The following is a 16200-nucleotide window of genomic DNA, read 5'->3' on the forward strand; positions in this document are numbered from 1 at the left end:
CATCCAAATTCAAAAGTGGCATGTTGGGGGTGTGTTTTGGGTGGACATGGGCTGCACCAAATGACGCTTTTCTACAATAATGGAATAAAGTGAAAACATCAAGGCCCACCTGTTTTAATCACGACTTAGTAACCTAAAGATGCCCTAAATGAGATTAAGGCAAACTTCCCCAGTGGTCACTGACCACCTCCCATCCCCCAAAGATATGAAAGAAACAGTACACGTCAGCCTTTATGAGAATTTCAGATGTTATACCCAGTCCTATTAGAGCAGCAAGCAGGTCCCTGGAGTAGCATAGTGGTCAGTGCAGTGACTCAGGCCCATATCCCACTCTAACTGGTAACTTGTTGTGGAGAGTGTGAACCATGTGTACGTGGGATCTTTTATGTGAAGTCCAATTCAGTGCCCCACTGTTCTAATGGGATATCTGTGTGGCCAGTCTACTAAGAATGCTGCCCCCCCAACACACACACATCCCAAAGGCTTGTTTCTGTTTTCCCTGATTTCTTTTTCTTTCAAAAATGGTCATAAAATATAGACACAAGCACAAAATCATCTAGCAAATGGATATTTAAAAAATAATATTTAGACGTTTTTCTGGTTTGAAAACAGCCATGTTTGCTACTGGGTTTTTGACATTTTTCGCAAACGTCCTAAATTGGATTTAGATGTATCAAAAACGCCCCTCTCACAGGTTCTTTTGATCTGTTGTTCTAGGACAGAATGGCCTATAAGACCAATCTTGATAGATCTGTGATTATTTTTGTCTGGGTGTACCAGAATTGGAGCACATGTGAATGCTATCTTTAGCTGTTTGCAAGTCTGTTGTTGTTCAAAGGTCTATATGAATGGAGTTCCTTTCTTCAGGACTTCTGTAAGAAGTGCTGTCACCTAGGGGAAACTTGAATGAATTGACTAGAAAGAAAAAAAAATAGAATCCCAAGAAGAAATGCACTCCTTTTATATCTTTGGGACTGGTCATTCTGGCACTGAGGAGACTTTTTCAGGTGCATGATTAAGATTTCTGTGGATATTATACATCCTAGGAAATCTGTTGGCTTCTTGTTCAGTTTGCATTTCTCTAACTTTCTGAATAGCTTACATCTTCTTAGGTAAGTCTATGACTTGACATACCTATTGATCATGATCTACCAGATTCTAGGAATATATCAGATTTTCATCTAAACTGGTCTAACATATAGTGAAACAGTTTGTTTGCAAGGTTTGGGGATGTAGCTGGTACATTCCCTAATCCAAATGGTACAATTAGGAACTCAAAGGTGCTAACATTTACTTACATGTATACACCAGCATGCCCTGTTATGCTTCAAATACCCATTTAACTTACATAGTGCATATTTGCAAAGGGGCATACACATGGGCTCCATGGATGGGACGTAGACGGGACTCTCACATACACACGTAACTTCAAGAATACTGCACTTAGGTATTAACACCTATACCAGCTCTATGGCTGTTTCAAATGATCACACCTAAATGTTTGGCACATTAATACCAAGTTACACTACTATTCTATACATAAACTAGATGCCTACATTCCTTTATAGAATAGGCTCATACCTCATGCCCTCCAGACATCTAATTCAAGGTGCCCTGTTACAGAACTGCCCCCCAAAAGGGCAATTCTATAACTAGACATTCATGGTTACAGTGATGTGACAATGTCCTCCACCATCCTCCTGATTTTCCCTATGATTGCACATATGTCACATTAACTACTATTACTTATCATTTCTATAGCACTATAAAGATGTATGCAGTGGTGTACATATCATATGCAAGTACTTTCTCTTTTCCTAGTGGGCTCACAATCTAAGGTGTTTTTTTGTACCTGGAGCAATGAAGGGTTAAATGACTTGCCCAGGGTCACAAGCAGCTGCAGTGGGCTCACTATACTAACCAGTAGGCTACTCCTCAACTCGCAGGGGAATTGTATACATGGTGCCGAACAGCAGGTGATACCTCTGTGTCAGAATTTCAGTGTGGAAAAGCGTTATAACGGATGAAAGGGGCAGAAACAGCAGATTTGCACAAAAACACACATGCTCCCATTTATAGAATACTGCCTAAATGTTTCCGTGCAGATCTGTAAAGGGGACGTGGCCATGGGCGGGCCAGAGGCGTTCCCTTAAAACGTGTGTAGTACTAGAGAATAGTGCGGATCTGCGCCCAACTTGCATGTTGGGATTTATACCTTGTTTCATTTGATGTAATACCCAAGGTTAAGAGTGGATCCTGGCGCTATGACTATTCTATAAAGGGCGCCGATCTTGGAATGCCTATTATAGAATACTGTTCAGCGCAGATTTTTTATTGGCGCTGAATTTAGAACGTCATATACTGAATCTAGGCCGAAATGGCTCCATATCTTTAAACATAATGTAATATTAGAAGAGAACTTAATAACATCATAACACAGCTTTTACATTATAACGTCATTTATTTACAAAACAAAGTTATCCAACACCCATATGGAAAAGTAACTACCCCCCCCTTAGGTACTCAAGTCAACCAAATGACCAAATTTAGTTTTTAATTAGATACATCTAATTGAACACAGGCAGGCTTGATTGTAACCAGCCCTGTTGAATCTAAATGACAGTGAAGTAGTCACCACAAAGTTTCTATCAGAATGACATGCCTCAATCAAAAGAAATTCCAGAACACATGAGAAAAAAAGGTGTTGTAATATATTAGTCTGGAAAGGATTAAAAAGCTATTTCTAAAGCTCTGGGACTCCACTGAACCACAGTGAGAGAGCCATTATCTCCAAAAGGAGAAGACTTGGAACAGTTACAAATCTTCCGAGGAATGGCTGGCCTGCCAAAATTACTCAAAGAGTGCAACAAGATATTCAGGAAGTCACAAATCAACCCAGAACACTCAAAGAACTGCAGGCTTCTCTAACCTCAGTACTTATGAATCCACAAAAAATAGACTGGGCACAAATGGGATTCATGAAAGAGTAGTAATGTGGAAACCACTGCTATCCAAAAGTAACATCAATGCTTGTCTCACATTTTCAAAAACACACTTGGATTATGGCACAACCTACGACCAGTTCATGCATGAAAACCTATCAATGTGTCAGAATTAAAGCAGTTCTGCAAAGAGGAGTGGGCTCATATTCCCCAACAGTGATGTGAAAGACTGATATAAATTTGTGCTTGGTTGCAATCATTGCCATTGAAGGTGGTTCAACCAGTTATTAAGTTTAGAGCAGTTACTTTTTCATATGGGAGATATGGGTGTTAGATAACTTTGGGCCTTTTACTAAGCTGTGCTAGGCACTAATGCATATCTAATGCAGCTTAAAAGGGCTGGAGTAGCAGCCAATGGTTAGTGCAGCAGACCTTGATCCTGAGGAATTGCAAGTCACTTAACCCTCCATTGCCCCAGGTACAAATACATACCTGTATATACCATGTAAACAACTTTGAATGTAGTTGCAAAAACCACAGAAAAGTAGTATATCAAGTCCCATGTCTCTTTCCCCCCCTTATCACATGACACACTCAGGCATCCTGTGGTAAGTTTGACATTTATATGCACAAAAGATTTTTTCCATGGAGTGTGTGTGTCAGTGGCTGGGAGTAGCAGTTTCTGTGCTAATCATTTCTAGGATAAGCAGCATAAAATGTATTGTACTGTTTTGGGATCTTGCCATGTACTTGTAACCTGGATTGGCTACTGTTGGAAACAGGATGCTGGGCTTGATGGACCTTCGGTTTGTGCCAGTATGGCAACGCTTATGTTCTTAATCAATTGGCACTTGCATTACCATGCACCAACCTATTAGTTCACGATTACCATGTGTGAGCTCTTACTGCATACAAAATGGGTGGTTGTGTTTACATGTTAAATTTTGTTAATGGCTGCGCGCTAATGGCTATTTTTTTTGCTTCTATTGTATGTTCCAGTATTCAGTGCCCTTTATATCATTTTTAGGTCCTTGCACTGAGTTTCAGTCTTGTGATCTGTTACCCATTTTTTTGGTAAGACATATTCATTTGTGATTTTATCTTTATTGTCTGTTATTATCACCTATTCTGTTAGTTTAAATGCACACACCCTCATCTATTTCTGTGTTTGAGGAGTAATTTCGTTCACCATTTGGATGTTCATCATTTTGTTTTCATATACATATATTATTTGTGTACTAGTTTATATTCACATTTTTCACTATTTGGTATATGTATATATTTCATCAATGGTTGTTCACATTTCCACTGTGGACAAATAGCAATTTCTGTGACTTTACAATTATTATCACTTCTATTATTTCTTGAACTTGTGTGCTTGATAATTTCAATTGTACTGTTGTTTTATACAGATCCCTGACCCGTACTGGGTACATGAATAAAGCACCAAGTGTTTGTCCCAACCTCATAAGTACGTAAGTGTTGCCATACTGGGACAGACCGAAGGTCCATCAAGCCCAGCATTCTGTTTCCAACAGTGGCCAATCCAGTTTACAAGTACCTGGCAAGATCCAACATTGAAGGCCCTTGGTGCTTTTTTGTTTGTGCTTGAACATCAGCACACAACCATTAACTGAGAAAATAGAAAACTGGTCATTTTCCAACTGAGTGGGTTCCCTTTGTTTAATATTACATTTTGTTTACAGATCTGAAACTATTCAGTGTGACATATATGCAATAATAGGGGAAATCAGGAAGGGGGCGAAACTTTTTCACATCTCTGTATGTGTGTGCCCTTTTGCGTATGTTAATACAGAGAAAAGTAGCATTTACATGCATTAAGCCTCCTATACTATAAAGGTGTGCATAAGTGCTACAGCATGCAAATGCAAAGAACGCATCCATGTGGGAGGAGCTCCAAGTTATACATACCCTTGGCTTCATTTGGGCGCCTAAATGTAAAGTGTGCCAATGCCAGTTTATTCTAGTATGTTGTTATAGAATAGACTTTTACACTTGGCATCAGGGATGCCTAAAAGGAGGCACCCATTTAAAAATTACCTCCAAATATCTATACTGGGTACATGGTGCTGTTTTCCATTTATTCCCCTTGCAGATATCAACAAATTAGTCTCCGTAAAGGTCTAGTTAAGATCTGGGCAGACTGGAGCAGTTCAAGGAACATGTTAATGAGAGAGAGAGAATATCAATTATGGGAGACAAACCATACTGAAGGCTTGGTAATTGAAACAGGGTTTGAGAGTGCCATATCTACAGAAGTAAATTCAGGCTATAGATCTTGAGGTTGATTTTCAAAAGCCCTTTTGCACTTGGCAGTGGCGCCAACCACATAAGTTTTGGAGTTTTTTTTTTTAATCTAAGACAGTTGAATAGAAAATTTTGTACTTAATAAATTATTACATGCTGAAAGTCATACATTCAAAATAGAAGCAGGATTTAGGATACTCTAAGGTGATGCCACTTAGATGAGTAACTTTCATGTCTAAGCAGTGATAGCTGTAATAACTGTACAACTAGGTCAGGGATTTTCAACCCAGTGCTCAGGGTAGACCCAGCTAGTCAGGGTTTTCAGGATATCCTGAAAACCTCGGCTGGCTGGGTGTGCCTCGAGGACTGGGTTGAAAAACCTCTGATCTAGATGATGGCATAAATAGCAGGTATAAAAAGAAATGTACAATTTAGACAATTTCAGCTATACATGGATATTCGGTGGTGGCCATCTAAATGGATGGCATTGTTGAATTTAAGAATGATTTGAAACAATCTAAGTTATTTCAAATGATATTTTTTGGGCCTATATAGCTCCTTCCTAACAAAGCACAGTCATCACAGTGATGGTCATCAGGCAGGGATCAGAAATGGCTAACTTGAACCAAGTTTCCAGCTATAGGTGCTACAGCTGAATAATGGTTGAAATGTCTTTTCCCCCAAGGTTATGAATGCTGTCTCTATAGCATCCCTAGACCAAACTGACCACAGAAGCAGAAACTTTTTTCTGGGACTGAATGCTTTTCTTCTACACGGTGGTGCACAGCACCTGCCATTAAGCTGACATTAATATATATCTATCTATCTATATATATCTATATATATATAGACATACACACACACTTTTTAAAATGTATTATATAACAACCTGAATTCATTCTTCTGACCCAGGCAAAACAATGTTTGACTAGATGCCCTGAGGCCTATATTCAGATCTACAGCAGCAGTTGCATATAGATAAGTTAATGATTTACCTGTTTACCATTACGCTCAATATTCAGCTGCCCTATCTGTTTAGATAACATATACATCTGTTTTGAAAGCTGCCCCAGGAAAACGACGAACATAAATATTTTTCTGGGTCAATTCATACACGTTTGAATTTTCAAAAACATATACATAAACATAAACTGCTCAAAATCCACAGTGGGAACACCTCTCCTAGCTGTAGGCAAAATTATGTGCACACAGCCTATTTGAATGTACTCTTACCTACACAGAGGATGGACAAATTTTGCAAAAGCACATTTCTGCAACTAACATACTGTTTTACTTACAGAAATGTCTTTGGAAATAACCTGCAGATTTTGCTTGAATCCATGATAGTGGAGTGTGTTTGTGGGGGTGGGGGAGGTGCTTTCAAATACTCGATTAAATTATTTTACTTTAAAAACATAAATTAACAATTAAAATGTGCAAGAATCATCTAAGGGCCTCTCTTATCAAGCCATGTTAGTGGTTCCCACACCGCAATGCCGATGCAGCCCATTCAAGGTAAATGGCCTTTGTCAGCACTGCCGCACCGAGGACTGTAGGCGTAGTTTGAAAAAAGAGGCCCTAATTATGTTAGAGACATATTTTCCTGATATTGTTGGCCTGAATTGGAGAAAGGCTTTAGAAAGACTGGGATAGCATGATGATTACAAAACCATGTTTTTGCTTTTAACGGATGGTTTTGTCAAATTACTATTTTCTCTCTTTTTCATTTCTAAAATTCTGAAGGAAGAGGTAGTAGTAGGCTGGAAAGGGAGAAGTAAGGAAGAACACAATACACTGTTTCTGATAATAAACAACAAGAACAGTTCCCATCAAGGATTCATTTTGAATAAATACTGTTCCTCTTCATCTTAGCAGGTTGGGGGTGGGGGGGATGTGAATTCAAGATACATTTGTATTAGATGTTCATTTTATACTTACCAAGTCATAAAGACATGTGCCTTGATTTAAAACAAAACAAAACTTGCATAATGCTACAATTAGGCAGTGGTATTATACACACATTGAACAGTATCGGGGGCTCTGTTGATCCCATTTATATCAATAGTAGTTTTTCTATTTCTACTACTTTTAATATATCTAGAGTGGCGTTTTATGTATTTTCAAACAGAAAAATGAGAAATATTGTTTGCTAGTTCTCTGCAAACTAAGGGGTCCGTGTACAAAGCAGCGCTAGTGGCTATGTGCTAGTGCCGACATGGCCCATTCAAAGTGAAAGGGCTGTGTCGGCACTAGCGCATGGACAGCTGCTAGCGCTGCTTAGTAAACCAGAGTGTAAGACTATTCCGAGGTTAAGAAAATAAAATCATATTGCTCTATTCTATAATATATATCTCTGCAACCTACATGAAAATAAAAGTATTTTTTTAAATGTCATTTCAATATTTCTTTTTCTATCTACATTGTATCTCTTGTCTCTACTCTAACACTTTGGCACTGGTATTCAGCTCTATTTATCAAGCTGTTTTCTGGCTTCTGCTGTCTCCATTGACGAGTATGACTATTTGAAGTAGTTCAGACCTGCAACAAGAAAATATTTCTCCAGGAAAAGTTCAGAATCCAGCACAGCAATGTGTGCAGCCCTTCCAATTAGCGTGTTGGCAGTGTTAGGCAGTGCGTGGAACACACTGTGTCGGATTAAAGTGCAATCCTTCACCTCAGTCAATGGTTGGAGGAGATTATTTATCATCTCTTTATAAACAGGACCTGAGCGAGAGTAAAAAGGAAGTTACATGTATGTTTTCAGCTTGAAATCAGTCATTTAATATAACCACACCCACCCAACCTTTTCACCATAATCTATGAACTAGAGATTGGGTAAAACTTTGCCACAGAGGAAGCGGAACAGGCAGAATCTCCTGTTTTGTCATTTATGGGTTTCCTCCAGGTTTGTCTGAAAAAAACTTCCAATTTAATTTGATTGCTTATGTTCCATTCGGTCAACAAAGATTCAATACAGACAGCAATTCAACATAGCAATAAGTACAAACCAAACCAATAAGTATAAAAGTACAATCCCAAACACATACCTTAAAATTTTTATTTAAAAAAGTCCACACAATTCTTATCCAAAATTCAGATAATTTGTCCCCTCAAACTAATGGCTATAGATGGGATAAAGTAATTGCATGTCTTATTTCTAATAAATTGAGTAGTTGAGAGCTATTCTGCCACTTTCCTTTATTCTTAACAGCTTTAGCTATTCAAATTGATGGTCTCTATCCTCTGCACTATCTGAATGTTTACCAGGCTTCTCTAGTTTCTTCTGGTTCACTTGACAAACTGAGCTTGGTGATAGCTGATTAGTCTTTATTTGGGCTCCATTCTAGTTTTACGAGATTTGAATATACATGCTAGCCCTAGTCTGAAGGCAGAAGAAGATTTCATTGCACTTTTGGATAAATGGCTGCTCTTTGCTTTTCATCTGTCCCAACTCACTAAGGTTGCCATTGCTTAGACTTGGTTTTAGGAAAGGATAAAAAATTTCTAAACAACCTACCCCAGATTACCCTTTGTATTGGACACATCTTTTTTTTTTGGTCCTCTTTGGCCTCCACATTTCTTTCTACAAAACTACTCCTCAAGTTTACTGGAAGATGGTGCTGTTTGGATAAAGATTAATTTGCAGCAGGCCATACTCTTCTTTCAGGTATTGTCATTAGATAATAACTGTCTGCTTGGTTCACTTAAGGATTTTAGTCTGTCTTCCATTCTTATTACAGACTGTTCAGATTGAACTCTGTAGTCTTCTCAGGCTATTTGGTTATTCCTTCAGTGACTAAGGGGGGGGGGGGGGGGGGGGAAAGCTATCAAGGTGCGGTAAAAGGTGGGCATTTACCGCACTTTCATTTACCACAGTGGTCACCAACCTACAGTACCTCAATACTGCAGGTTGCTGACTCCTATGAAAAATGGGACTGGGTAATGCATTTGATATATCACCTTTCTCTGGTACAAACAAAATGATTTACATATTATATTCAGGTACTTTTTCTGTCCCTAGTGGTTTTATTTTTTTACCTGGGGCAATGGAGAGTTAAGTTGACTTGTCACAAGGAGCCACAGTGGGAAATAAATCCACTTCCCCGGTTCTCAGTCCATTCCATAAATAATTAGGATACTCCTTCACTTGGGTTCCCTAGTTCTAAGCCCACTGAACTCAATGAACGCTGTATGCTAAAAGCCACAGTCTAATACTGCTCAGTCATCTCTTAAAGGCTCAAATTGTAGGCTCCAGTCCACCCCCCAACCCCCCCCCCCCCCCAAAGACACTGCTGTGCCTTCCCTCCAATAGTACCCTCCAAGCAAGCACCCTCACCAAAAGGAATCCCCCTCAAGGTGAGGCCCCCCAACCAGAATCCCCCACCAAAGTCAATTCCTCTCTGACAGCACCCCGCCCGCACTCATACCTTTAAAAATCCCTTAGGTCTAGTCAGCAATATTACTGCTTAGGGTCACTGGCACCATTTTGGATCCTAGTGCCGACAAAGGCAGAGAAGACTGGGGGGGGGGGGGGGGGTTGCTCCAGCCTGCCCACTAGATCCCAGGGATTTTAAAATGTAGAAGTGAGGGGGGGGGGGAGATGCCTTCAGAGTGGTGGTGGGACCTCTGGGGCAGGGCTTCTGAGTGGGGGTGTCTCACTTTGGGTGGGGGCCCTTCGGCTGATGGTGTGAGCAGTACGCTTCCCTTTATCTGTGGGAAGCAGCCTTCCTAGAACATATAGTTCAGGTGGGAAGTGAGTTGGGCTATGAATTGGTCCAGGGCAACTTTTAGTATGTGGTTGGGCCATGTGTCTAGCATGCAGTGGGTGGAGGAGAATTTTCTTAACACTTTTTAAGTCATGTATACCCAGTTTCAGCACTTCCTGGCCCTTTTCAATTGCATCACTGGAATGCAAAAACAAGATGGCCGTTGGAATGTATAACTTTTCACACTGTAAATGTTTTTGAATGCTTTTTGCAGCATTATTTGTTACAAATTATCGATTTCTGGAGAGCACATTGAGCTCTATCTATTCCCACTTTTTTTCAAATTTGAACATTTTTTGATGATATTTTTTAAGAACATTTTTAGCATTTTTAACACAAGAATAGTTTTTTTATGCTTTTTGCAGCATTTTTTGTTACAAATTAGAGATTTCTGGAGGGCACATTGAGCTCTATCTATTCCCACTTTTTTTCAAATTTTTAAAAATATTTTTTAAAGAACATTTTTAGCATTTTTAAAAGAAACATAGTAGCTTCTTTGTTCATTTCCCATTACAGAAGTAAGGATATGGTATACATTTTAAAGGATTTAGATTCCAGTGTGTTGTATGACTTTTGACCTGTGAGGAAGCATGCGCCAAATCGGCACTACTGCCGGGGTAGCACAAGCATCTGGTGGTAATTCCAAGTTTGTTGCTCACCAAATCCTGCGGTAGAAAATATTTTTCTATTTTCTACCGGGGGGGGGGGGGGGGGGGGGGGGGGAAGCGTTCCTGGCGGTAATCGGTAGTGCAGCCCCGTTGACACACGCTGCATGGTTACCGCATGCATACTGCGTGAGCCCTTACCGCTAAGTCAATGGCTGGCGGTAAAGGCTCAGGCCATAAATAGGCACAAGCTAGTTTTAATTTTTGAACACGCCCATTTCCCGGCCTATTAAAAAATAGCCTTGTCCCCAGCTATGGTAAAAAGTGGCCCAGCACACTCCCAAAAGACGCGCCCACACTACCACAGGCCACTTTTTACCATGGCTTTGTAAAAGGACCCCTTAGCTAGTAGCTGAAACAAGATGGCAGATTGTGAAGTGCTGGTTCGTAAGTACATTTTATCTTTTTATAGTTTCCCTTTTTTTGAAATGTTTTTGTATTTGTTTTATCAGTTAGTACTTATAATGTGAGTTTACCTTATTTTATCTATTTAGATATAGTAACATAGTAAATGACGTCAGATAAAGACCTATATGGTCCATCCAGTCTGCCCGATGTAAAGTACCCCTTTGCCTCTGAGGGGAGCTGAACACTTCGGAGGGGTCAGAAAGCCCTTTCGGCAAAGGAAACACAGTCCAGAGTATATTTTTTCTTTTTTATAATAATGCTAACATTTATTAAACAAATGATTACAATAAAATTCTTTTATCCCAGTGTTATAGAAAATTGAATGCTTATTTATATACATCTAAATTTCAGCAGAAGCAAAATAAAATCTCTCTCTGGTGGCTTCTCTATGTGTTTCCCTGGAAGCTATGAAGTCTGACTGCTACAAGACGTGCTTAGTCAGATACTGAAGCTTCCCTTTGTCTAATCTCTTAATCTCTTTTATATTTTTCTCTTTATTATCTGGTATTCTTCAACCCTAACCTCTAAGGTCACCTTATCATACCTCTGCTTTTTTGAAATTTTTTCCACCTTTATCTATTTAGATATAAGAGGAGTTTATTTTACTTTTTCAGGCTGATTGGATTGTTTATATTTGGGGAAGGTTTTGTTTTTAATTCCAATTGGTACGTGTCCCTCTTAGTTTTCAAGAGAAACTATACACAGATTATGCATGCAGGAATCTGATATCCTTCTGTGAGCACCAACCCCCCTATTTACTAAGCCATGCTACCGGCTGCCGTGCAGCAATGTTGACACAGCTCATTCGAAGTGAATAGGCTGTGCTGGCATTAGTGTACAGCAGCCGCTAGCGCGACTTAGTAAACCGGAGGGGGGGGGGGGGGGGGGGTGGTAAGTTTGCTATAAGTATGCATTGTTTGCCTTTTCACTTTCTGTATAACACAAACACTCATTAAGACACTGTTTTTTATTTGTGTTTCAGTTTGTATATGTCTCAGTATGTTCCACTGGTGGATGTGTTCAGTATGATTTAATGCTCATTTGATTTTACTGCTTCATCATATAAGTGACAGATTGCTGTGCACATACACAACATGATTTTTGTAGAGATTTTTATTTCAGCATGTATAAGTCAGTATGTTAGAACTCACTCCTGGTATTTTTAATGCTTTATTTCATACATATTTATTTCCTTCATTTTTATTTGTAGTATTTATGTATTTTGTATGATTTTAATTTATGTATTTAGTTTTTACTCAATTCAAAATATGGAGTCTAAGGCAGTAACTCAAAAGACGGTACGGCAGTATCCAATCCCCTGAGGAAGCCGAATGGTGAAACGGGTCCCCGTTGGGACTATGGGGCCCTTTTACCAAGCCGCGTAAGGCTCTATGCGTGCCCAATGCACGCCAACATGGAGTTACCACCTGGCTAACATGTGGCTCTTGCGATAATTTCATTTTTGGCACACATCCGATATGAGATACCGAAAAATAATTTTTATTTTTGGACGCTCGCCAAGTGGCATTTGGTGCGCGTAGGTCATTACCACCTGGTTACTGCGTGAGACTTTGCCACTAGGTCAATGGCTGGCAGTAAGGTCGCAGACCCAAAATGGATGCGTGACAAATTTGATTTTGCTGCATGTCCATTTTTGGCAAAAGTTTTAGAAAGGCTTTTTTACAGGCACGCTGAAAAATGAATCGACGTGCACGCAAAACCCGTGCCTACACTACCGCAAGCCATTTTTCAGCACATCTTAGTAAAAGGACCCCTATGATTCTACTGCCATAGACTGCCACACAAGCAAAGTTCAACTTCTAGTTCCATGAATTTTGCTATCGATGTGAATGAAAACTGAATATGTCACAATATTTTCTCATAGATAGAAATGATTTGCACCAATAATTTTTCACAAAAAATTGCCCATTGGTTTGGCTGGGGGTTTTTATGACCGATGACAGAAGCTGTAACTGTGGCATGGATGGTAAAATTATGTATAATCATACCTGATAATTTTCTTTCCATTAATCATAGCTGATCAATCCATAGACTGGTGGGTTGTGTCCATCTACCAGCAGGTGGAGATAGAGAGCAAACTTTTGCCTCCCTATATGTGGTCATGTGCTGCCGGAAACTCCTCAGTATGTCGATATCAAAGCTCCATCCGCAGGACTCAGCACTTAGAGAATTACACCCACGAAGGGACACTCTGCCCAGCTCACCACCGCCGAAACGGGGGAGGGGAATTAACCCAGCTCATCCCCACACAAGTGGGGGAGGGGAATCCGTCCAGCTCATCCCCGCGGAGCGGGGGAGGGACACCACACCCGCCGATGCGGGGGGATCTGGCTTATCCTGCAACCGCAACCGCGGGAGGAGCTGACTGACCCTAACACCGCCGAAGCGGGAGGGGTACAAAGCTGCCCTACAGCCGCCCGAAGCGGGAGGGAGTGCCGGCAGAATTTATGTCTCAATCCAGCCCCGTAAAACGGAGGGGAGAGGAATGCAGCAGCTCACTGTAACACAAAGTCGTCTCAACTCTTGAAGAATCCAAGTGAAAGAAGAACTTGAACACGAAGTCCTCCTGAAGTAACTGAAGGCTAAACTTGAACCTAAAATTCAACCAGAATATAAACAGTACAGATATCTGGGAGGGGCTATGGATTGATCAGCTATGATTAATGGAAAGAAAATTATCAGGTATGATTATACATAATTTTACCTTCCATATCATCAAGCTGATCAATCCATAGACTGGTGGGATGTACCGAAGCAGTACTCACCCAGGGCGGGACATAGAAATCCCTGACCTCAACACTGAAGCTCCAAACCGGGCCTCCGCCCGTGCAGCCACAGTCAAACGGTAATGCTTGGAGAATGTATGAGCCGAAGCCCACGTTGCCGCCTTGCATATCTCTTCCAAGGAGACGGATCCGGCCTCTGCCATCGAGGCCGCCTGAGCTCTCGTGGAGGGAGCCTTCAGCTGGATAGGCGGCACCTTCCCCGCGGCCACATAAGCCGCTGCAATGGCTTCCTGGACCCATCTTGCCACTGTAGGCTTAGCAGCCTGCAGACCCTTACGAGGACCTGCAAACAGGACAAACAGATGATCCGATTTCCGGAAATCATTGGTCACTTCCAAGTATCTGATGATGACTCGTCTCACATCCAGATATTCAAGAGCGGAGTACTCCTCTGGGTAGTCCTCCCTACGAAAGGAAGGGAGACAGAGCTGCTGATTCACATGGAAGCGAGAACCAATCTTGGGCAGGAAGGAAGGCACTGTGCGAATAGTCACTCCTGCCTCAGTGCACTGCAGAAAAGGCTCTCGACATGAGAGCGCCTGGAGCTCGGAAACTCTTCTGTCTGAAGTGATAGCCACCAAAAAGACTGCTTTCAACGTCAGGTCTTTCAGAGATGCCCTCGACAAGGGTTCCAAAGGCGGCTTCTGCAATGCTCTTAGCACCAGGTTGAGATTCCACGCAGGCACCACTGAGTGCAGAGGAGGGCGCAGGTGATTAACTCCCTTGAGAAAGCGCACCACATCTGGCTGCGAAGCCAGGGAAGCACCCTTCAGGCGGCCCCTGAAGCAAGCCAGAGCCGCTACCTGGACTTTAAGGGAACTGAGCGACAGGCCTTTCTCCAGACCTTCTTGCAGGAACGCCAACACTGAAGAAATTGGAGCAGTGAAGGGAGAAAGTGAGCCTGCTTCACACCATGCTGCAAAGATACGCCAAACCCTGGCGTAAGCAGTAGAAGTAGAGCGCTTCCTCGCTCTCAGCATAGTGGCGATGACCTTGTCTGAGAAGCCCTTCTTCCTCAGACGCTGCCGCTCAATAGCCAGGCCGTAAGACCAAAGGGAGAGGGATCCTCCATCACCACGGGACCCTGATGTAACAGGCCCTGCTCCACTGACAGCCGCAGAGGATCGTCGACTGAGAGCCTGAACAAGTCCGCATACCAGGGACGTCTGGGCCAATCCGGACCCACCAGGATTACCCTGCCGGGATGCTTTGCCACCCGGTCTAGCACCCTGCCCAGCATGGGCCAGGGCGGGAACACATAGAGGAGCTCTTGTGTCGGCCACTGTTGGAGAAGAGCATCTACTCCCAGGGATTGAGGGTCCCGTCCTCTGCTGAAAAAGCGCGGCACTTGGCCATTGGCCGATGACGCCATCAGATCTAGGCTCGGCTGGCCCCAGCGCTTCGTGATGTCCAAGAACGCCTGAGCAGATAGTTGCCACTCTCCGGGCTCCAAGGTATGGCGACTGAGAAAGTCCGCCTTGACATTCATGACTCCGGCAATGTGGGCCGCTGAAAGCTGCTCCAGGTTCGCTTCCGCCCACTGGCAAAGACTCATAGCCTCCTTGGCTAGAGGGGCGCTCTGGTACCTCCCTGGCGGTTGATATAGGCCACAGCCGTGGCATTGTCCGACAGGACCCGTACAGGCTTCAACACGAGTACCGGGATGAACTCCAATAACACCAAGCGAATGGCTCTGAGTTCCAGGAGGTTGATAGACCACTTGCCTCTGCAGGAGACTAGAGCCCCTGCGCTGTCCTTCCCAAGCAGTGGGCTGCCCAGCCCATCAAAGAGGCGTCTGTCGTGACGACAATCCACTCCGGGGGTCACCAGAGGCAATCCTGCAGACAACTTGTCTGTCTGCGTCCACCAGCTCAGCGCCTTGCGCACTGCTGGGTCCACGGGAAGGCGCACAGCATAATCCTCCGACATCGGAGTCCAGCGCAGCAGCAGAGATAGCTGTAGTGGTCTCATATGAGCCCTGGCCCAGGGCATTACTTCCATCGTGGCCGTCATAGAGCCCAACAGCTGCACGTAGTCCCAAGCCCGAATAGGAGAGGCTACTAGGAACTAGTCCACCTGAGCCTGAAGCTTGACAATCCGATTGTCTGGCAGGAACACTCTGCCCACTTGGGTGTCGAATCGAACTCCCAGATACACCAGGGACTGAGTCGGGCGCAGCTGGCTCTTCTTCCAGTTGATGATCCATCCCAGGGAGCTCAAAAGAGCAACTACCCGGTCCCATAGCTTTGCCGCACTCTGCATAAGAGGGGGCTCGGATCAACCAGTCGTCCAGATAAGGATGGACTTGTACTCCTTCCTTTAGCAGGAAGGCCGCTATGACCCC

General features: G+C 42.6%; 1 protein-coding gene across 1 annotated transcript in view; it reads right to left on the reverse strand.

The window, feature by feature from the left end:
* Positions 1 to 7474: 7474 nt before the first annotated feature.
* The window catches only part of FAM135B (family with sequence similarity 135 member B), a 283306-nt gene continuing 274580 nt past the window's right edge, over positions 7475 to 16200 (reverse strand). The window contains exon 20 of the mRNA XM_030219522.1: positions 7475 to 7934. Coding sequence (XP_030075382.1) covers positions 7729 to 7934 — 206 coding nt within the window. The 3' untranslated portion in view covers positions 7475 to 7728. The remainder of the gene's footprint in view (positions 7935 to 16200) is intronic.

The sequence above is a fragment of the Microcaecilia unicolor genome, chromosome 1, assembly GCF_901765095.1.
Source record: "Microcaecilia unicolor chromosome 1, aMicUni1.1, whole genome shotgun sequence".
NCBI lineage: Eukaryota > Metazoa > Chordata > Amphibia > Gymnophiona > Siphonopidae > Microcaecilia > Microcaecilia unicolor.